Source organism: Cinclus cinclus, chromosome 4 (assembly GCF_963662255.1).
Source record: "Cinclus cinclus chromosome 4, bCinCin1.1, whole genome shotgun sequence".
Lineage (NCBI taxonomy): Eukaryota > Metazoa > Chordata > Aves > Passeriformes > Cinclidae > Cinclus > Cinclus cinclus.
Window position 1 is genome coordinate 21,544,539 of NC_085049.1, and position 24,162 is coordinate 21,568,700.

The 24,162-nt window shown below is 42.3% G+C and overlaps 1 protein-coding gene across 1 annotated transcript in view; it reads left to right on the forward strand.

Annotated features, from left to right (window-relative positions):
* The window catches only part of ETV6 (ETS variant transcription factor 6), a 120,527-nt gene that overhangs the window by 74,235 nt on the left and 22,130 nt on the right, over window positions 1-24,162 (forward strand). The window contains exons 3-4 of the mRNA XM_062491785.1: window positions 16,663-16,827; window positions 19,752-19,886. Coding sequence (XP_062347769.1) covers window positions 16,663-16,827; window positions 19,752-19,886 — 300 coding nt within the window. The remainder of the gene's footprint in view (window positions 1-16,662; window positions 16,828-19,751; window positions 19,887-24,162) is intronic.

A 24,162-nucleotide genomic window follows, 5' to 3' on the forward strand; every position in this document is an offset into this window, starting at 1 on the left:
CTGGGCAGAAGGAAGAGCCTACAACAAGGTGGCTGGTCAGGGACACCAGCATTGCCCACTGGCACAGCTAGAATTCGAGAGGGAAGTGACGTTGAGCTAGGAGGATGGATTTCTTAATCTTGCCTTTCTTCTGCTGTCATATATATCTACTGCTGCGCAACTTGCTAGAAAAATGAGCCACGTTTATGGCAGGTTGTCCGACGCCCTCCTGGAGTGTTGGTTCCTGTAACAAGTGACAGTATATTCCTGCTGCTGTCGGTGGTCCCTTCAGCAAAATTGGCGCAGGTCTGTAGGTTGGCTGTAAAAGGGCCAACCCTCCTGCTGCTGACCCATGCAAGTTTTATTAGGATGCCACGATGGAATTTCTGAGAGGTTTTTTTTTTTCTTTTTCACCACTAATCATACTTTAAAAACAAGGGAAAAAATTACGCTCAATGCATTTATTCTGCGTTATAGCTCCTAAGGTTTTAAATGTGAAGAAATGTCAGAATCAACATTGCCTGTGAATACCTTGATCCTCCAATTACGTGAGCATCGCATATACATCAACCCATGCAGGGTCTTGCAAGGTATGGGCTCTTGGGCTGCATGAGTAACTTCATTAAATACTGATAAAGAGGAAAGGGGGTGAACCTTAGTAGAGCAGATAATAGCAGGAGAAAGCACTGTATTGTTCATTTTTTAAAATGTCATCTTGTTTTAATAATTTGTAATGCTAATAATACACTAGGAAATCTGTGATATAGTGTGTAAACATAATAAAGTGCTGGGAAAATTCAAGTTCACTACAGATTGGCTATTAAATATTTTCACTGAAGTAAAGTGAAACAGCTCAAGGCTGTAAAGAAATGATCCAACTGGCAGATAAATAAACGGAGAATTCACACCCTTAATTTGTAAATATAAATAGTAAAGTTCAGAAGTGAAGTCATTAATAGACCTTATCTGTCAATAAACTTTCTTGACATTAATTTTTAATACTATAAAAGTAGTGTCTTTAAAATAAATTCTTCCTAGAAGAGATAAATGATGTAACATTTTTACTGTTTTTCTAAAATATTTTAAATTGAAATAAAGAGCTTTTAGAACTGGCTATCAAACTGGTTCTTGTAGCAATTACAGAAAATTTTGCTTACCCCAAAATCTTTCTTGCTCCAAAACTCAAAGTAGACCTTACAGTAAGTGTTACAAAACCAAAGAGAGAGCTTGCATCTTGACTGCAATTGGAATGCAAATAGTTGGATTTATGCCAGCCTTGGAATATTGCAGATTTCTTCCATTTTGTTTTTTCAGTGTGTCTGATTTTGTTTATTCAAACAAACTTTGTTGGGATTTCACCATTCTCCTGAGTATTGTGAACTCTGGGTTTTCCTTTTTCCCTCAATTGCTGCCTGTAGAGATCAAAATGCTGCCTTCTGTAGCAAAATCTATGGTGTAACCTATGATTTCTGTTTTGTTCAGCTTTCATGAACTAGGGATTTGGGAAAAATACCAATAAATGACATCCTCTTAATAGCTCTGCTTGGAGATTACAATCCAAGGAAAGTCTCTGGACAAAAATAGTATTTCTCTCCTGTTTGTGCATTGCCAAGCACACTGGGGTCCTGGTTTATCATTGCAACTGAGACACTACAATTATACAGAGTAATAATGCAGGCCTGTTGAATTAAATGATGAGGGTCATTTGATTTCAATTAGGATTAGCATCTCCTGGCCCTTCACATGGACCAGGGCCTTATGGATTGAGCTGCTGTAGGTAAGGAAGTAACTGTGTTCTGTCTTTCTGTACAAACAGGGCACAAACCCACTGGTTTAAAGATACTTGATATTTTTAAGCTGCCATGAAAAGTAAGGCAAGGATTTGTTTTGTTCGGAAGAACTTCAAAATGTGTTCAAATTTCAGCATGGTCTTTTGCAAGGTAAAAAAAAAAAAAGGGAGTTAAGGTGGCATACACAAACACCAATATAAAAATGTGTGTATTTTTAAGAAAGAATTTGTCTAAGAGAAGAACAGGTTTTTCAGCCCTTTCTTTTCCTGGGTGGCAGTTATCCAAGTGAGACACCCCACTAAAATCACTGAAACTGCTCACAGGAATATGAGTTAAACCATGCAGCTCTCAGTGCCTTATTTCTGACTTAAACAAGACTTAAATTGATGCGATTTGGTATTAATATTCCTTTCCACTATTTATGAGGGTTGCTTTGCAATTTTGTGTTTATCTCAATTTTTACAATGCAGGTATGGATATCAATTACACTTTCGTTTAGATTTACTTTTAGTTTGACCAAATATGACTTGTTTGCTTTAGAACAGAAGTATTTAGTAGGCATTTAAAAACAGAAAGGAAACACACAGCCATTTTGACTGAAAGTGGAAAGAACCTATAGAGAGAAAGCAGAATTCTTTTTGCACTAACAGCACAATTTTCTTTGTTGCACCTTGTGTAAGAATAGAGTTACCAAAATGCACAACAGCTTTTTAGAAAAAGTGAAAATAAATCAGTAAATGGTTAATAGAATTAATATTTGGATTAGCTAATATAAGGCTTTCCTAGTGCTTCTCTGGCACATGGAGAACTTACAGAGTGGAGAGAGAAAGAAAAAGATCAGGAAAAAAATATATGCAAAGCCAGTTGGGTAGAGTTATGCAAATGACCTTATCAGGGCAGGCAAAAGGCCTCTACCTTGCCTGCCAATTTGAAAATAGAAGCTATGGACACACTCAGCTCTCTCTTCCTGAGGAGATGCAGCTTTAGCCTGTGATGTTGGCAACACACCATGAAAGGAGATTAAAAATTGCCTCCTCTTTTATGTCTTTTCAAGAGGTTGGCAGAGATGTTAAATGAATCCTGGAGAGGGCAAGCACCCTGATGATATCCCAGTACCATTTTTTCAATTTTATATGGGTTTGAGCAAAGAAACCACTAGGCTTTTACAGGGGTACAGAATTAGTCCCAGATTTCTCTTGAGGCACTGGTATCCATCCATCCTGACTTCAAGTTTGAAAGCCAATGTTTTCAAAACCTTGAGCAGGCACTAACTGGTCTGTCATTTAACATTCAGCTGAGCTGATTGAATTTGTGGTCAATATGACATACTGGTGAGGATTTTTCATAGCTAGGGTTGGACCCAGTTGTCAGGAGGCAACCAGAGGGTACATTTAGATGAAGGGGTTGGCTGAAGTGTTAACTCTGGGTTGGGTGCGCACACTGAGGGTGCATCCAGTGTGTCAATGCTGCTTTATTAAAGTTGCTGCTTCCCAGGCTTAAAAGATAAACCATGTGTGTACCATTACTTAATCAAGAGGGTAAAGACTGAAAAAAACTAGGGAGAAAAGAGTAACAGTGCCATGATTTTTTTTTTTTTTTTGGTACAATACATGCTGCTCACTTCTTGTTTTCCTTCTGATAACACCAAAGTATTTATGTGCAAACAAAAGGTTCCTCTTGCTGAGTCAGCCTCCTCCTCCTCCCACCTGATTCCGTCAGCAGAGTTGCAAAAGCGTGACTTGTGACAGTGCTAAATTAATAAGGCTGAGGTTGGATTGACAAGAGAAATCTCCTCTTCACATGGTGTGCACATCTCAGGGGTAGTGGGGGAAGAGGAAGTCTGGAAAAAAGTCCAAAATGAGGCATCACAAAACGTTTTCTTGAAAATCAATCACGGTGCTTTCTTTTGAGAATCAATCTGTGAGGGAAGTAGTGTTTCAGGACCTAAATCAACAGCAGCGAAGACACAATATTGAACAGGACCAATGGCCATTCCAGCAACTTCAGAAGAAGATATACTAAAGAAATACTGTAATTTATTAAGGAATAGGCTGGCCCACAAATAAACCTTTTCTGAATGTCCATTGTTGGTTATCCAAACACCTAAATAACAAGGTGTAAATCTTTCCTGAAACTGCATCTATGTCCTCAGAAACACTGCATGGTCTCAAACACGGAGGACTTTGTTTTCATGAACATTCAGTACTTGGGTCCATATGCTCTGTGTTTATTATCTGCCAGAGAGGTGTGAGACATCTAGTTTGCAGATTTTCTCAGGGCTTCATGGGAAATTTTTGATACTTTGTGTTCCCTAATGTCATTTTGTGTGAAATCGCTGAAGAAGGCTTCTCCCACTCTTCAGATTGACAGTGTGCCTGTGTCTGCATTTCTGCCCCATGTTGTCAGTGCCAAACTGATTGACCCATCATGGGGGTGGGGGAGGAAGGAATTACATTAATAAGCAAAGTATTTTAGAAAAGTAATTTTTGCATTTGAAGCTTGTTAAGAAGAAAGAAAAGACCTGGGAATGTCAGTTTGTTTTGCACTTAGAGGTATCAGTGAGCTGAGTAATTTGTGTAATGTAGGAATTACAAAAGCAGGCATGAAGGGGAAAGCTAAGGCAACCTGAAAAGTTAGGTGTCCTTTCTTCAAAATATAGTTCACTATCCTCTCCTAATGTTTGTGTTTGCTTCCTACCTTCTTAATTCTCCAGTCTGTCTTTTTAAAAAATGATGTTCCAAGCTTTGCAAGGTGGTTGTGAGTCAGTATTCCCAGGAGAGCAAAGCCTTGAGGTGATTTGGAAGTTACTATACAAAAGAATGAAGCAAAACTGGTTTGGACTTGGTAAACTAAGCAAGTCCTGAAGCATTGGAAAAATAGAAGAGAAATTACTTCATGGAGAAACCTCTGTACCTCTCCTGACTTCAATGTCATTGTGATTGTCTGAGTTTTTGTGAGTACAAGTGGTGTGTGAACAGACAGACCTACAAATATGGATTTCTGCAACTGATAAGATGAAATAATTAGACAAATGTCCTTCACAGAGCTGACTGAAATTTGCCGATATACAGGGGAGCACAGCTAAGACAATTTTAATTAGACAGGTTGGTGAAAAAGAATTTCAACTTTGTTTTCTCAGTATCCACATAATGAAGTGTTTGGGGACTGCAGTAGTTTCAGTTGGCTCCCAGGGACATGAGTATTATGTACACCATCAATCTGTCACCTTGTTTGTACATTGAATCCCTTCCCTCTCCTGTCTGCCCATATTGTAATGTCCTCCAGGTGGGTGGTCCTCCTGCTTCAGTGTTTTATGCTACCTGGCACAACTGTCAGCTATGTAAAAAAGCCATTAGATGTTGTTAAATATTTCTGACAGGTGATATAATTTAGTTCTCTTTCCCAGTACTTGAATTTACTTAACCTTATTTAGCCTCACCTCTTCAAAAGGGGTGACACTGTTAGTGGGACTGAGGGGTGAGTTCCTCACTCCTCCCTGCTGTCACAGCTCCACAGCCCATCCCATCTCAGTTCCGGGGGTTCACAGCGCACAGGACCCCTCTCCAAGGACAGGGGTCCTCTTTCCCTTGGCACATTTGCAGTAGTTTGTTGATCATCGCGAGCACGGGGATGGTCATCCTTCCTTTGGAAAAGTAAGGGTGGGAAGGACAGAAGTTCTGGAGATAGGTGCACTGATGTCAAGGTCACTAAGCATCTGTACCAGCACAACAGGATTATGTGGCACTAGGAATTGTGAATCTGGGATGATACCAGTTCGCCATCAGTACTAGGTGTCTGCAGCCTCTCTCACTGGGCCTTTACAGTGGCAAGAAACCCAAAAAGCAGGATGAGACACAACCTTCTTGTGATTTAGCCCATCCATTTGTTTCCCTTTTCATTCAAAGCTTGATCCTTTACTGGAACTGCAGAGGTAAATCATTTGCCTCTATTGACATTGCAATTATTTTTCCACTTCTGGAAGCAAGCCTTTCCCAGTGACATCATCCAGATTAAACTCAAGTGATACAGCAAGCCTGTGCATTATATTTCAGTGGCATGACATGTTCTGTAACAATACTGTCTGAAGCATTTTCTCCGTTTTCTGTTAAGACATCCAGCTGTTATTCTTTTTGCAATTTGCCACCTCCCTGCCAGTTGTGTTGACCTGTTAGTGCAGTTGTGGTCTTAATCTGTTCAGAAAGCTCATCTGGCAGAAACCAATGTACATATACACATGAATACAGATTATCTCTCTCATCAAGAACACAGCATAGCTCCTCCACCAAATGCACTGGTACATCAACGTGTGGTGGCCAGAAAACAGGATTAAGTCACCACGGCCACTGAACACTACATATTGTCCAGTCTGTCACCTAGGATAAGCTTGTTTGAAGGACACTGTATTTACTGCACACACCCTAGCACTGAGATAGAAATTATCCCAAACAGGATCTTGCATACTGTCCCAGTTGATAAAGTTCATTTCTTATTCCTTGTAACAGTATTTTCAAGTGGTCCTCAGTAGATGTACTAATGCTGCAACTTCATATGACTTCCATAGAAATAATGAATGCAAGCCAGTTTTGTTTTGTGGTCCCTAATATGAGAAGTTAATGGGTATGCTGACTAGCTTCAGAGCAAGAAGGAGTTAAATGCTGGAGAGGAAGCAATTCTCAAGCTGCAGCAAAGATAATCATGATAATTTATCATCTGATAATCAAAGAGCACACACTTAATTTGTTCTCATTATCAATGTATTTCAAGCACAAGTACCTCAGTACAAGAGGCTTTCCTGAGCACAAGTTGCACTGGAAGGTTAAAGGGCCCCATGGAAATGTAATGCAGCTACTTCTCCTGAATGGGTGATGTGTTGTAGTGCAGTTTGGAGTCCATCTCAGTGGCTTCCTTGTCCCCTGAATGTGGGAAAGGATCCCTGGCATCTAGAGCTGTTCTTTGAGGCACTTCACCTTTGTCTAGGATAGCAGTGTCTTCTTGGAGTAATGACTGACAGTTTATAAGAGCTGTAGGGATTTGGTTCATTAAGGAACCATCAAGAAATGAAGCTAAATCTGGAGTTTTTAATCATGTCAGAACTCCAGTTTGCAGCATCTTGGGAGTGAGAGATGTCTGCAGCATGCTAAGAGTGGGCTTTTACCTCCAAAGATGTGGTTCAGAGCTACGTACACTGTGCAGTGTCCAAAGTTGTAATTTGTACAGTTTCCACCAGTAACTTAATATTTCATGTCACCTGAAGTCAGGTCTTTGCATAAAACACAGAAGAACTCATGTACTGGTGTATTGAAGTAGGCTGTCATAGCCTTCCTGCGTTAGGACTTTGCAGAGAATGCCTGCACGAGCAAGACATCCAAAAGCAGAAACAGTTACAGTAAAAGTATGACATACTTTTACTGCATGCTGGTGGTAATTTTTTTTTTTACGGTGATTTTCTTCATGGTTACAGGCAGAGTAAGCCATGGATCTGGGCTGTGCTGCCAAAACCTGCTTTTACAGTAGCAGCACAAGTGCAGCTGCAGCTCACGAGCCTTGGAGCCCCAGTGCAGAGGAAGCCAACAGATGATGCTGTTACGGCATAGGCTGTTCTGTAGTGGAGCTGGCCTCACGTTCCCTGGAAACAGCCTGGAAAACATGCTCTTTGTGTGCACACTCCCCCCCTCTCCAGCTCTCACAGTCACAGTTGAGTTAGGAAACAAAGTCCCAGCCAAAATTCCTCAAGGGAAAGGGACCCAACTTCTTCAGGATGTGAGCCTCTGAGAACAAAATCTCCCTGTGAGAAAAAGGCAGCTTCTTAATACGGAGGATTATGATGTTATTGGTGGTGTTTTGTTGATATGTGAAACTGAAATTTCAAAACTTTCCGCTTAATTCAGCTGTACTAAAAGGACTTCCTGACCCCTCTCTTGCAGAATTGTAGAATCTCTCTAAATTTGCATCCACTCAAAGATCAAGGTGGCGTAGCTGATGGTAGGTTAAAGTGATAAATTGCTGAAAGGACCTGTCTTAATTTTAAGCAGCTGTATTTATTGCAGCTAGCAACTGTTTCTTCAGTTTTTCATACCTTTCAGCAGTGTTGATCAGGTACTTAAACCCGGAGCTTCCAGTTCGGTGACCAGCATTACTGCTACATACTATAAGCATGGTAATAATCTCAGCACTCTGCTCCACTGTACAGCAATTAGATGGCAGGTTAAAGACTTAAGTAAAACCATATGTAGGTCAAGACTACCTAGATCAATTTATTTCTGATGACTTACAAATCTTCAACCCCTCAGCCAGAGATCAAGGCCTTATCGTGTTAAAAGACAAAAACAACACATATTGTCAGTTCATTCTAATATGGGGTTGGGTTGTTTACCTGAAAATTACTGTTGCCAGGATGCATCAAATAATTGATACAAGAAGTGGTAAGGTAAAGTAGGTGTAAAGGATGTAAAGATGCTGTGCATGTGTCCAGTTGTAAAGAGGAGCAGAATAGAGTTCCTGGATTTGATCCCTCAGTGCCAGGCAGGCATCCAGTGCTTCACATCTATAAAACAGATACAACAATCTAATTTGTCTGCAGTTGAAAGGCACTGTGTAATGTAAATGTGTAAGTGTTAGTAAGTATCAGCAGTGACCATAGTTGATGCAGAAAAAAATTAAAGCATGCTTTTTAGACCTGGAATTTTGTCCTGGATTAAGACTGAATTGCTTCGAAACAATAAAGAGTTGCTGAGAAGAAAATGAAAGTTTTTATAATCCCTTGACTTCTACTGGCAGAATTATTTGTTTCTGGCAGCACTGTCTCTTGAGCTAGCTACCCTGTGACATTGTCAGGGCTCAGCTGCTCTTGTTTAGGATATAGTTTTTGCACATACAAGGAAAAAACCAACAGAAGACATTTCTTACCGTTCCTTTTGGAAGGGAGCAGTAGGAAAGCAATGTCTGCTCCATGGATAGCAGCCAAAAATTGGTTGAGATGAAGTCAGGAGTAGATTAAGGCTGTAACTGGGAGCAGATCCAAGCCAGCATTTCCCCCTCCCCATCCCGCTGCCACTGCTGGTGTTGCACTGGCTGCTGTGGCTGCAATGCCATGATGCGGCAGCCGTGGGAGCGGCTGCTGGCGGCCAGGCAGTGTCCTGCTGTCCATGGCTCACTGACCCCTGCTACACTCTGGCCTTCTCTGAACTTGCTGCCCAGATGGAAAAAGCCAGCTTTCACCCTGCCCTGGAAGGAGAGCTCTTGTCAGGCCTCTAGGAAGGTTTTGCAAACAACATGAAAGGAAGCTGGAGCCGTCTGTGGAGTTCTTGAAAGCTCTTGGACATGGATCATGGAATGAGTGCCTAGAAAACCCGCTGGTCTTTTCATCACCTCTGTGGTTGCTCAATTCTTTGGTAGCTTTTCCCTTTCAGAACCTCAAATCCAGCTTCAACACACAAACCAACACCATTATCTAGACCGGTTTGTCCTGGCCTGGGTGAATTCTGGTTCAGGCCACAAACTGCCCATAAGCAGCAGGTAGGCTGCTCCAGCACTGTAATATTTTCTGTTTCTGACTAATCCCAAAGTAGGGCAACTCACAGAGGACATCCTAATATCCGCTTGTTCTATAGGTTCACTCTGGATGATGCGGTGGAAACAGAAGGGAGACAAGTGGCTGCTATGGGTCAACTGTAGATCTCAGTTATAAGAAACACAGCACAGCTGGCCACATTAAACCATTGGGGTTGCACTGACATCAGGTACAACTCCAGAGACTTCAGGAATTGGTCAGCATTGTTCAGGGACTTTTTTGACTTGCTGGAGCTTTGGGGGTCTTAGACATAGCAGAGTAATTTTGTCTCACGGTTACTTCATTTACTTACTTGTCTCTGCATAGAAAAGGGGCTGGCCATAGACTGAGAAAAAATATATTCTTTGTTTTGAATTGTGTAGTGTGGCTTCAAATTTTGTGGGGTTTTTGTACTGGTGACTTCATCTGCCATCATTAATCAGTGAGCTGTCTCAGCCCAGCAAGCTAATTTAGAGTCCTGCTTATGCATTTGAACAGCAAATGCAAACCATGTGTAATGTCAGCAGGTCAGGCGAGGTGATGGAACATGGGATTTTCACCTCAGTTCCAGAAAGGGCCATAGTTGCTTCCAGGAAGCTGAGCTTGGCACAGGTTGTGGGCAATTGAAAAGATTTATTTCCCTGTATGAGAGCTCATTCTAATCGAGCGTTTTCCAATCAATATGTTTCTTACAGACTTTCCAAAGGCTGCATTAGGAAAGCGATTTTATTTATTTTATGACCCTGAAGCCCTGAGGGACTCGGGTGTGTCAGCTTCGCAGGGTCTGTGTACAGACAGTGAAAGGAGAAGGGCTGGATCACAGGGCACCACACCAGCAAAGTCAGCATGGCAGATCCCCTTGGCAGAACTTCACTGGGCTAGTTTCTTCAGATGTCTACACACATGGAGGCCCCAGAGCAGGCACAGTGCACAGAGCTTTACCTGCACTTGTGCTCTACCTCTAACACCTTGTTCAACAGGACTTCAGGAGAAATAAGTCTGCACCTTTTATTTCAGATTGCTACTGAAAATACTCTTTTGCCCTCTGTTCCCAGCAGTGTAGGAGATGCCCCAAAGCCTTGTCATTCTGATCATAGGCACTTTCAGACCTTCTTAAAGAATGTGCCAGCCTCACTTGTTGTCTCTTCTCCTGCCACAACTCCTCTGTTCCCTATCCAATCATTTTTTCCTCAACAAGACCTGTAAAGGGCCGTTTTTATCTGCTGCCATGCATTTCCTTTGTACCAGTTTGTACTGACCTCCCAAATAATTCTCTCTGAGGATTACCCAGGATTAACCTTTTCTTCATTTTCTACCTGTGCTTATCTCTGTGCAGGGAAGTGCAGAGCCAGCTCTCTCCTGTAGGATGAGGCAGTCCCTGCAACCCAACAGCAATGAATAGCCACTGCTTTCTCCACTGCCTGGGTCAAAAGGCACCTGCTGCAAAGAGCAAGTGGTCAGGCACATCACTGCACACAGACTTCTGTCCCCTGCTCGTAACAGCAAGTACACAGACCACCAGCAGTACAGGATTTACCCTGTGGCAGGGCTACATCTTCCACGTGTATGCTAACCCCAGATTAGTCCCTGAGGGCACTTACTTACACTCTCCATCTGCATGGGAATAGCTAGGCGTGCCACAGGTTTCTCTCACCTCTGAGGAACTGCAAAGACTTCCTGAGAAAGCAAGATCTTTACCCTTCCTGCCTTTACCTTCCAGAGCAATATAGTTCTGAAGAACTGCTGAGCAACCTGTGGGTGCTGGGTGCTTTGGAGAAGTCACCTGTGGGTGCTTTGGGGAAGTCACTTGGGGTGAGAGATGGATGCGGTAGCCCCAGCAGAGAAAGCATAGAATTGCTGCCTCAGGAGAACCTCAGTGCCTCAGTTTGGAAAGCCCTTCAGCATGATCCCATGCTGCTGTTGAGCTCAGCACTGCCTTGCTGGGGAGCAGTGTGGTGGTGGTTCTGTCATGTCCAAGCACGATACCAGGACAGGGCCCCAGGTCTGCAGCAACAATCAGTGACTCCGAACAGGGAACCAGAGAGCAGCACACACAGCACCATGGCAATGTCGAACCTTTGTCCTTTGAAGCAGCTGTGCAGCATTTTGCACTTCAGAGCATTTCAGATGTTAACTAGCAAAGCCCTATGACACCTCTTTGCATTTTGGTAGTTCAACACTCCAAACAAAGATGTGAGACAGGAAGGGATTTAAAAAGTTGCTCTGGCAGAGCCTGAGAGAAGTATTTAAATCTAATCATATGCTTTTCTTCCAGACTGTGTTGCCTTTATAAAAAAATTAAGACCAAAACACAACTCATGCATCTCTTCTGCTTGACATGCACCATGATATGCAGTGGTACAGAGTGGCTTCACAGCTAACAAGGAAAAAATTTTGTTAATCAATAACAAACAAAGAGAGCATCCATTCCTAAAGAGTTACTTGGTAGGAGACATTCAAGTGTTCTGAACTTCTCCAGCATCATTTTCCCACTAAAGGCTCACAGTAGCTACAGACATGAGCTGGCTTCCCTGATGGTGCCAGTGATGATGCATCTGTCCCTGGGTGTTTGAGAACCAGCTGCTGATTTGCATGCACTGGCCCCTTTGCTGTTTGCCCAACCATGCTAAGTAGTTTTTGGCGTGGGAGTGTGAACAATTCTGTCTGCCCTGCAGAAAGCAGGGATAAATGAGAGGTTTGTCTTTACCCCCTTCTCACATCATCATCCTGCCTGCCAGGCAGCCAGGCGGGAGAATGGAGAGCATAGCTGAAGTGGAACAAAAAGTTAGATGAAACTTACTATGAATACTGTTTTCCATGTACGTGCTGTCCTGTGGCTGTGTCCTCATCTCGAAACTAAAGCAGAACAGCAGCTCTCAGTGGTGCTGTGCATCACATTTTGCATTGGATTTGTGTCCTCAGATCGTTCCAAAATGAGTCAAGGTGAGAACAGCCAGTGGTACATTATACTTCACATTTTAGGTGTATCTGTTGCATAGACCGAACATAGCAACTCATACTGTAAAACGCATACTCTGTGTTCCAAACCAAAGAAGGGGTTGCTGAGTGCAAGTTATCTGCAAGATTTAAGGTTGGCTACATTTGTTCAAAAAACAAAGTTGTAACCCCACGAGAAGTATGTGGTCGGGTGAAATATTGCTGGCTGTGTAGTTCTAAGTGCAAGTACTGCCTGAGCAGAGCACTTTGTTTTTCTGACCTTAAAGCCTTACCATGCTTCAGTTTCCTGAGGGTCTCTGTCAGAAGAATTGAACTCTTAGAGACTATCAGCCTAAACTCTTCAACAGACCAGTACATTCCTCTTTGTGCCCATGTCTGTTGGTGCTTAACAGGTTTACTGGCTACTTCAAAGTGTAAATTACCCCATCAGTACCTCTTGATTATACTTTGCTTTGCTGCTTGAGAATAGAAAGGAACGAAAAGTGGATTTCTTCTGCACTGAGATGGTTACAAGCTCATGCCCTGAGAACTGATCATCATTTATAAGGTAGCCAGAGAAACAGGTGTTAGAAATAGGACTTCAGGTGAGGAGTATGATGCAGAAGTAGATAATCTATTAAGACACCAGTGCATCAGCCTGCAGCATTAGAAAGGTGAGCACCTATTTTGCTCCCTGTTTAATGCATATAAAGCTGTCATTTTATACACGTGTCAATGAATTACTGTATTTTACTCTGCTGGAGGTGGTGCTTGGAAATTGGCAGAAGACGGAGAATATGCTGGATCTCACAGAGCAAGATTTTGATGTTTTGCACAACTTTGTCTAACCTGCTTTCAGCTATTTTGTTCAAGAAGTTTTTGTTGTTTATTTTTGCACTACACAGATAGGGAAACCATGATGGGGAATGCTTGCCAAATTTCAACCAGAGGAGCAAAGCAGAAATGGAAGCAGAGCCAGGTCTGACTCTTAGGTCAGAATTTACCCTGGGAAGTCCATGGCGACCAAGAGGGCAGTCTGGGAGAAAGGCAGCATCCCCCATGTCTGATCTGCACCGAGGGAAAGCAGCAAAACCTTCACACTGATTTTAGCAGCCAGTTCAGCAGGCAAAACTCTGCCCTCATTTGGCAACACAGCTCTTGTTTTCCTCACTTTATTCTGCTTGGTAAATATCTTTGTTAGTTGAAGACAGTGCTGTTAGCTTCTGCAGAGAATAAAACCAGAGAGATAAAAAGAGCCATTTTCCTCCACTGTGGGCATGACAATAAAAGATGGAGAGAGGAAAATAAGAAACAGCATCCAAAGAAGAAAAATAGTATAAGTGGGATTAGGTTTTCTTTCATGGACAGTGTAGGAAAGCATTTTCATGACCTGCCGATAGCAATGTACGCTGTGCTGTAAAATCCCTTCAACTGCAAAGCCAACCCTCTCATGACCTTGTTTTCACAAAACCAGCTGCTTCTTCTTAAGAAGGGTCAAAGAAGGTGACATTCAAGTTTAGTAGATGCTGTACTGCTCGTGAAAGAATTATTATTTGAATGACAGTTTCTGAAGCACGTTCAACAACACTGCTGTGCACCCCTAGAAAAGCCTCCTGGTTCAGCCTCACAAAACAAGTGGGCATGTGGTGGGGGCATGTTTTTTTGAGAAACCAACTTCCCAGGAAAGCAGCAGGGGAGGAAGGGAGGGAAGTGAGAGAATAAGAAATCCATCTAGGGAAAAGCAGTTAACTTATTTTATGGCACCTTATGTTTTCCAAACACAATATAAGTATTTTAATCATGGGATCACTCCAGGGGTGGAGTGATGTGGCACATCCATCCCACTCAGTTTGGCCATAGCCAAACTGAATTAGACTGGCTGCTTGCTGATTCTCAGTAATTTCAAGCCAAGTGGTCCTAGGTCGTATTACTTTGGGGCTTTTCTCACAAGTTTCAGAGGTGCTGCTGAAACCCAGCAGAAGCCTCATTTGCAGTGTGGAGTGTTGGGTCTGTTTCAGAGCTGCCAGCACAGCTCATGGGGCTTGTCCCAGTCTGTGTAGTTTATATGGCTATTCTGGGTCTAGCACTGATCAATCTAACCTCTCTTTGGACACGGTACTTTTGTACTAGTTGAACAGAAGGCAAAAATGTACCGTCACCTGCAGGTGGGAAGCGTCGATCTGTGTTTGTACACAAAGTGATTATTTATTACATTGTTATCTATAAGGAAGCATACACCTAATGTGGAGGTATCGTACAACTATGTCCTTGTCAACCTGATTTTCACAGTGATGCTTTCTTTTGTTTCATGCCTCATCAGGTGAAGTACGCATCAGAAGGCTGGTTAGATTTCTACACAACAGTTCTTTGGGCAGTTTGTTACTTGCATGTTATGGCAAAAAGGAGGGCAGAAGAAATCACATGAGCATTTCAAGCACTCCTCAGATGGTCTTGTAAAAACCCTTTCATATGTTGTGGTCTGCCTGCATCATGTCTCACCTTTCTCTTTTAGAGAAAGGGGTCTGGGGTGTATTTTCTGCAGGAACAGCCCTTTATTCAGCCGAAGATGAACCTCACTCTAGCATTTTAGATGACAGTTTCCATGTCTCTGAGCAGATCTACACCTCACCCCAGTCCCTTCAAAATGAAAGGTCCTACAGAAAGCTCTGACCTCAATAAGCAGACCCTAATTCATAGGGGGAAGAGAATTTATTTCATAAATAATTAAAAGCTACTACTTGTTTCTGTAGTACAGTAGCATGCTACAGTTGAAAGCCAATGGAAATACTTGCTTGGGCCATGCAGACATCCCTTCCTTAGGTCAGCTCTGACCCTTTCTCAGGGACGATCTCAATTCCTCTTCTGACAGAGATTCAGTTCTGTATGCAGCTGTGGCTCTGGGACTTTCCAAAGCCCTTGTCTGGGAATCTGGCAAAGCAGCAGAATGCAATTCACTTCATGTTACCTCTTGCTAAAACAGAAATAAAAGGGTTGCCTATCTGTTAAAGAAGTAAAAACCAAACCAAAACAAGAGTGGTACAACTCTCCCAGGCTTCTTTTAGTGCTTGGTAGGAGGAGGGTAATCAGATCTCAGAGAATGGTGTGCCAGGAAGGAAATTTCTTCCCATGTGTAGCGTACAATCAGCCAGGTGCAATACAAGGAAGGGAGGTTCGTCTTCCTCTGAAGCATAAGGTACTGGCTCCTGCCAGAGGCTGTGTACCAGAGATCTGATCAGATATGGCAAATTTTATGTTCCTATGCACAGTGGGTAAGCTTTGTAGCAAGTCAAACAATGAGTCATCTCACTAGGGGGAAAGGAAAATAAGGCTTTTATCACCCATTGGATTGGAGATAATCTCTCTACTTAGGTATAAACAGCTCTTCACTGCGCTTCCTTCTCTCCAGGGGAAGGAAGCTATTTTAAAATTGTGTGTAGAACAGATACTGAATTGTCATATGTCCCAAACTTCTCTGCCTGAGCCCAATAAAGGTAGCAGGCAAAATGTCTTTGATTGGTGATGTGGTTGGGCCTCCGTGAGTAAACACAATAGCCTAGGCTGTATAAGCTGTATGAGCTGGCTGACAGAAAGGGAGTGCCAGATTCTCCTTGGGACCTTGGAAGATCTGTCCCCAGACCAAACATCCCTACTATTTTACTAAAGAATGCTATACCCTCTTTCATGGACCTAGTTACATTGGTAATATTTGATTTCTCTACAGGAAACACAGGCTAAAGCAGTGCCAAAGGTGGCACAATCTTGACCCTGGCTTTCCTCTCCAGTGTGGGAATGGCACTTTCTCACGTAATGGCACCTGGAGGAGGGGTGGGCCTATCTAAATACACCTCTCTCAACGACACTTGGGCTGATAATCACACTGTTACAGGGGCTGTGTTTAAGCAGCCCTTCCTTACAGACCCCACCCCAGCCACCTGGAGAGAAGCCATGGCTCTCTTGCATTTGACAACTTTTCATTATTCCTGATCCATGAATGTAAAAGCGGTGTGAAGAGAGAGCACACCTCTCTTCCATGAAAGGATACACACCATGGATGGACGGCACCAAGGACTTTGCCTGCTGCCCGCTCTGCACATCAGAAGGAGCATGTACAGGAAAATCCTTCTGCACAGTGGAAACCTGGAATGAAATAATGTCCTGTGAGCTTTCTTCAGGATGCTGAGGCAGTTCTCATTTCTCTGCATGTCACAGATAAACCAAAGTGCCAAAGTATTTTGCAGTCCAATGTTTAGAGTAATTCTGCACCAACATGACATTGCTCTCCTACACTTTCCCCTGAGACTTCGTACATTATGCTGTGGGGAGAAAGGGGGGATTCAGTGATGACTGCCTGTGTTCCTCTGCCTTGTCTCAGTTTGGTAACAGAACCATGGTCTCTTTCTGGCACAGGTTTGCAGCCGGTTTACTGGAGCAGGGAAGATGTGGCGCAATGGCTGCGGTGGGCAGAGAAGGAGTTTTCCTTGAGGCCCATTGAGAGCAGCACCTTTGAGATGAACGGCAAAGCCCTGCTGCTCCTGACCAAAGAGGACTTTCGATACAGGTCCCCTCATTCAGGTGAGGATTATTTGCAGAAGCTATGATTGGAAAGAGAGAGGAAGCTTCAACAAAAGCTGGAGAGGGTCAGAGGAGGAAATGGTCACCTTTGCTGGGGTGGACTGGGGAAGGGAGGGTAAAGGGAGTACAGAGACACTTGTATAAGGCAAGGACAAAAAGGACAAAGAGAGAAGGAAATCTCGATATACCTGAGGTGTAGGCATATTTGAATGCAAATTCAAACCCAAACATCCAACCTGTTTATAGTTAAAACTCCCTGCAGAACTCCCAGAAAGCAAGCTGCTCTGGCAGCATTTTGTGACTTCCAGCTCTTGCCTGTAAAGGCTTATCTGTTCACAGACCCAACTACAGCAGCAAGTTAATCAAGTGCTCCAGCCTCTTTAAGCAGCCCATATTAGCATTTTGCCTCCCAGTTGTCTTGGCTGAGGTGCTGCTAGAAGTGACTACAAAACTCCTTCCTTGGGGACTTTGCCTCTATTTAACAGCCCATGTGGGTTTGCTTTACTTTACCATATTCTCATATGTGCTGGAGTCCAGCCTTCAGCACAGCACAGACAGGTGCATGAATCAATCTGCCTATTGCTCAAATTACATCTTCATTTATTCACAGAGGACATTTAGAAATGTGCGTGTTGCCTGCCTGTATTTGTATCCCCTATGGTCTGTCTGCTCAAGTTTTACAGTCAGAGAGTAAGCTTCTGCCCTCCTTTGTCAGGGATGTTTAACTGAGTATGAGTTGTGAACTTTGTTTTTTGTGACCACAGGAGGTACTCCTGTTAAATATAAAGGCTTGCAATTCAATCACTACAGGTGATCAAAGAGCCTGGACCAAGTGGTGACAGAATTGCTCTGAGGAGGCTTCCAGTGCAAGACTCACAAGGTGCAGGAGTACAGCTGGTGCTGCTGGGATCCAGCTGATAATCAAGCTGTGGGTCTAATTCTGCACCAACCTGCCTGGCCACTCTCCCTGACCATCCTCCTGCAGAGTCTGCCTCATAAACTCTTGCTTATGTTTACTGTATATAAAGTTTTTAAAACATGTGCTTTAAGTCCAGGTCTAATTTTGTATGGAAGATGAGCCCTAACATCAATGTCTGTTGTCACTGTAAGATGTTAGTGAGAACTAATGTCTTTTTTTTTTTTTCCTGGTACCCCGCTTGGAGTGGAAAAATTAGCCCTGTTTGAAGCACAAGGAGTATTGAAAGCAGGGATGTGGGCAAGGTCTGCAAGGGACACCTTTATGTATGTTGTCTGCAACTCCCCTTCCTGCCTGCAAGTTATGTTCCCATTCTTCCCCTTGTGTGCTGTGAGGGCACTTGAAATAAGCAGGATTAAAAATGTTTCTAGGCTGGAAATAGAGAAGAGAAGAACCTCTGACTTGGAAAATCTCACTTTATTCAGAAGGTTAAACTGAATTTGGAACAAAATAACCCAGCTAAAGGCCTCCTCCCTTGCATTTTTGTCTCTTCCTGCCCTCCAGGTATACTGATACACTGATAATAAAACTTGTGGAGGGTATCTGAGTCAGTTCCTAAAAATTTAGGTAAGTGTAGGTAAAGGGACATTACCTCAACATTTCCCAGAATTAACTGTACATGAAATTTAAGAACTGTGAAATAATGTTTGCCACAGAGGCATTAAATTTTTCCAGACCAAAGCCACACGAAAGCTGTATCATTTCCCCTCATGGTTAAAGCAGGAGAAGGGCATCTACTCCCACAGTCTTGCCAAGAAGGGGGCTTACAGCCCCACAGCTGTTCTCTTCAGGGCTGCCCAGGGAAGGGAGGCAGCAGAGGAGGTAGGGAGTATGGAACGTTTTCCACCATCTTAACATTGCTGCACCTGGGTGATGCAGAAGTCTCAGCTATTTCATTAAGTAAAAAACAACCAAAATGCAGACAGCTTTATGGATGTTCTCACTAGTCTGTCTGGCCAATCAAAAGAAGTAGAAATTTGTTTCCTTATTGCTTGAAGTGTTACAGCACTAGTTATTTATGATTATGCCACTGTTGCATTCAGTGATGGAAATTATGTGGTAAAATCACTTTTTAGACTTTCGTGTAACTGGATGCTCAAGGCTTTATTTTTAATTAGGTTTTCAGGTATTGCAGTCACCTTTTAAAAATGCCCTAAAGTCACTGCTGAGACAGTAAAAGCAGCCTAGATATTAAAAATAAAGGAAGCTGAACTATGAAAAACAGTATGCTTTAACTGTTTCACACTGAGAAATTCAAGTTGCCCACAAATTAGAATACTGGCAGTTTACAGAGACAAGGGACAAATGGTGCACAGCTTACAATTGCATAGAAACAACTACTAAAAAACCCCCATGTTTGAGAAGACTCTCCCAGAAAATCTACAGTTTCCTAAGTGAAACTTCACTAACTTTGTTTTCAAATAATATGTAGTTGATATAGCCTGTTCCTCTATAATACGAGCAGTGACAACCAAAAGAGCAGGCAGAATGAAAAGTCAAGAGACTTCCTATCCTGTGATGTGCAATTTCACTCTGAAATGTGCAGCCAGTTACACCAGACAAATGCATAAGGACCTTATGTATTTCATGTAGATGTTGGAATAGGGTCATCCATTAAAGATGTAATTTATAAAAGGCACTAAATAAGTAGTCCTCTGGTCTCCTGGATACTGCGGTGTTATGTTCTGTTAAGGAAAGATACAGCAATTGTGATGCCAGGGAATGTCATTTTGTTTTGCCACAGTCACACTCAGAGGTGTGATGTGCCTTTTTTTTTCCTTTTAGAGGAGAACTTTGCATAGCAGTGAAGTGCAGGATTTTACTGCTAGCATTTTTGGGTCTGAAAATAGCACCCAGGAGCCATGGATTCGTGCATCAGATGGCTAAATGAGTCTTCTCATCAGTTATGTACATTTTCATTTCCTTTTTCCTGCTGTTTGTCTTTCAGGTGATGTTTTGTATGAACTCCTTCAGCATATCCTGAAGCAAAGAAAAGCTCATATGCTCTTCACACCTTTCTTCCACCCTGGGAACTCTATCCATGCTCAGCCAGAGGTCATATTGCACCAGAATCATGATGAAGGTAACTCTGTCTCATTCTTACAGAAGCTGCCATTACAGAGGCAAGTAGGAATTATGTAGTTTTCTTGCTCCAAAGTCAGATAAAGCTGCTCTCCTCCCTCTGTCTCCCTAGCTTCGGAACAATCAAATGGTTTAGTGAGTCAACAAGCCCTTCTCCATTTATCTTCTATTATTTTATTCTGTTTCCAAAACACCTTTAAAAGCTATGTCAGATACAGATTAAAAAGCAGAATGTTTTATTGAACCTATTGATTCATTTCTCCTCATACCCGTTTAGGCAGACAAAGTTGCTCCATGGACTTTTAGCATCCCAGAGATGCAGCTGAACGCAGTCACTGGCAGAGCAAGGGCAGGCAGCCTCAGAGGGGAATATCCAGCTCCCAGTCACTTCAGCTGAGTCTGTCAGAACATCATGCCAGAAGTTCCTGGCACTGTGCCTATCATATTGCTCAGCTGTTGGGCTGGTTGAGCAATTCCTGGTGAGAGAAGTGGGCTTCTGCAGGGTTTCTCTGGTTTTTCCTATCAGAATTACTTGTTTAGATTTACTGGTGTGCACACATACCATGACTGTCAGAGGTGATGAAAAAAGAATAGCTAAGTTTGTGGAATTGCATAATTGGGCTACTGCAAAATGAAAGTGTGCTTCTTTTCACTGGAAATTTGAGGTTTTAATTCTTAAAAATACATATACTGAAGTACTTCTTGGATTTCTTGGGTATATAATAGAAAAATATAAAACTTAAGCTTTTTCAGTGGTCCTTTCCATGACAGCATCAGGCAGAATTCATTTTTTTCAATTAAAAATGAATTTAATTTTCAATTTTAAAATCTAGGAAAAAGAGTTACTTCTTTTTTGAATAAACAGGAGAAGAGAATATAAGTGAGTTAGGATGTCACCCTGGTCTCTGCTGATTGGAGAAAAGGTGTGCTAATTCTATTTGATATGAATCTATTTCAAGATTAAACATGGGATTGCAAGAGAAGATTCAGGGGTGCTGTCAGACCTGTACAAGTTGCCTGTGGCCAGTCTGAGGTAGCCAGAGTCAAATGGCACCAGCTAAACTCTTGAGACTAAGCCAACAGCAGCACAGCAGCAGGTGGAATAAACACTTCACAGTGTTTTCACACAGCTTTGTAGATATTCCAGGTTAGATGAGGGTGCTGCAGGTCAGGATGAGGTTCACTTGGCTGAGCTGTGCAAGAGACAGTTGCCTGCTGTATTCAGAGCATTAGTAAAAGCTCAGTCTTATCCTCAAGCTTGGCCTACACTCACGAGTGTTCTCATTCTAAATTTTAAAAAGAAATACTAGCTGCCCTCTCAGACATTACTGCATTTAATGTATGGAGCAACTTTGACTAGTCAGAGAGGATTTTGCAAGCATGATCAGTTGGCCTTTCATGTGTGTCATTTAAAAAATATATCTCTTACAATCTAGTGATAAAGAAAAAACTTAGATTTCTTCCTTACAATATCTGGCTGCTGACAGCAGCACTGTTTTTGTTTAGAGAACTCTGTGCTATTACTTAGAACTTCTCTTTATAATGACAAAAATTAAGTCTTGGTTTCCTGTGAGAGGAACTTCAAAATAAGCAAAAGAAACTACAGCTTGCCTGCCACAAGACTGAGTTGTCAAAAAATCTCTATGCCAGAATGTTACAGGCAGGTTAATTTTTTTATTTTGGTATTACTTCTTCCTTCTGTTTCACAAAGTCACTTGGGAGAAACTAGCACAATTGAGTTTTCATTTTCCCTCAGCGAAATACAACTTACTTAAAAAAAGAGAATGAACGTGAGGAGCAGAACTTAACCCTGGCTAACTCACAAACTGTGACAGAGGGGACAGGTTTTACCCTGGCATTGTTTTGAGTGGTTAAGCTTCACAGGTGATGTATCTTTATTACAATCTCTCCTTACTCCAGTGATCTTTTCCATTTTCTGTCTCTTTCGCCTATTTCCTAATGGATTATACTTATGATCCTGCTTTTAAATGCTTTCCATCTAGTGGTTTCTTACTAGGCTTAGACAAAGGGGGTTTGGCTGTTTGAAATCAATTGACTGCACTGCACTTCAGGATATTGGCTTGGAATGAGCTCTGTCCCTGCAGAGGGATGAGCAATGGAAAGTGAATTGCCTTCATCTCCAGTGGTCCTTCTGACGGAGCTCTGAGTCATTTGATGGCATGCCATGCAGGAAGCTTACACTGTCATTCCCTGCACTTCTTTCATGTGTAAACAGAGAGTGCCAATCTTTGGGACTGTCACGCCAGCAATTGCTCACTCCCAGAGTAATGGAACCCCACCCATCCCTATATGGATAGGTCAGCAAATTTCTTGGGAGGTGAATTTCCTTTCACAGCTTTGTCTTCAAGAAGAGTGTATCTCATTTGGAATGAAGAGCCAGAGTGAATCTAGTGTTGCCTGAAATTATTTACCATATGTGCTCAACTTACAATCACCAGATGTACTAAGGAATGAATGTGATGAGGATTTTATTCTGTTCAGGGTCATTTGTGGCAGTCCTGCTTGGAGCTGAGTTGGAGTTGGTTTATGGCAAACAGCATCTTTGGCCATGAGGGGATTCTTTTATTGAGTACTTTTGAGAAAAAGATACTGAAGGAAAGTGAACCACTAGTGTGTATGCATTTGTGGTGTTTCCTCTTCCTGCTTTTCCGAGAGTCCCTTGGTCTCTACTTTCTGTCTCCTCTGTCCAGGTTCAGTTTCACCATGGTTTGGAAGACAGGTAGGACCACCTCTGTTTGGAGTTTGTCAGAGCCAACTAATGTTTGCAGAGAACTTGATGAAAAGCACAGCAGGGCATTCCTTTCTACTTTAAAGGTAGTGCTCCCTTCAGCCAAGGCATTAAATAAATATGACAAACAACACAATATTCTGGTCTATATTTACAGGCTAGAAAGAGCACAATGCATTTGAATGTACAGTGATGGGGGTGGATGGTCTGTAGAAGATAGGACACTGAGTAAAATTTGGGAGTTGATTTTCTTTCTGTTGTGACAAAGAAAGGAGACTTTAAGGAAAAACAGCCACAGAGGTGGGTACAGTTGTAAATTTTTCCTCTTTGGTCTTCATTTGGGCTATCCCACATTAGCTGGTCAGATTGTATTTTAAACTGTTTGGGTTTAACCAAGAACAGTATATAGCTCTGGAGTTTCATGTTCTCCAGCTGTTCCATTGTTAGTATCTTGAATAGCCCTACAAATGCATTTTTCTTGTCTGGGGCCACAGGTGTGTTTAATAAGTATTCTAGAGCAATGTAGGTTCTGCCTGAAATTCTAGGTTTTCCTGTAGACTTAAACGTTCTTGTGCAGCTGCTATGTCACTGCCTGGCACTACATTTTCTCAGGACTTGAGCTTTTCCTATTCAGGCCTTTCCCTGGGTATATGCTGATCCGTCTCCTGATGCCTGCCTGGGTTCCAAAGGAGCAGGAACCCTTGAGTCTTCACCTCAACAGGGTCTTCAAACAGGTATCACTACCTTGGCAAGAGAGAAAGAGAATCATTTAGTGTTCAGAGAAAATGGAGTGAACAAACAGGCAGCCTCAAATAGGCAGCTACTTGTTTCAGTTGTTGACACGTACCCAGAAGTTTCCTTCTGTCATCACCCAAGGCTTTCAACAAACAGCACTGAAATTTGATCTTTGTTTTTCTGATAAAATCCTGTTAGTCACTGTAGCTCTGGTGGTACTTTCCTCTTTGTCAGTAGTTTCTCAAGTCAAAATTGATGGCCTTAGCTAACCTGAAAGTTTGCACTGGCAAAAATTTTAATTTTGTGAGAGGATTGTTAGTGGTTTATCTCCTTACTATTTTAAGTATCACAGCTGGGAAAGTGTGTTCATGCAAAAGTAGTGCTAGAAGTCCTCCTGCTGAAGACCTGTAACTGTTTATGTGGGACAATCCATCAGCAGACACCACAGACTAAATAAAAGAAGATTAAAATATCCTTATGAAGATGTAACATGCTCTTAAAATTAAGGCAGGGATAAAATGTAGAGTTCCATAAAGAGCTTCCTACCAGTAGGGTTTTTTTAAACAACACAGTTCATATTTCAGACTCAGTTATTCTCTACCTTGACCTAAGCCTCTACCATCTAAAACTTAATACCCAGTATTTTCCTGAAGACATTTCCCCTTTTTTTCTTTCCCTTCTACCTTACAGTGCTCATCATGGTAGTAAAGAGGAATGACACAGAGAGACATGAATGGCAGGAGGTAATTTTAAAAAAAAATTGTGCAGAAACACAGAACAGTTAAATCAGATC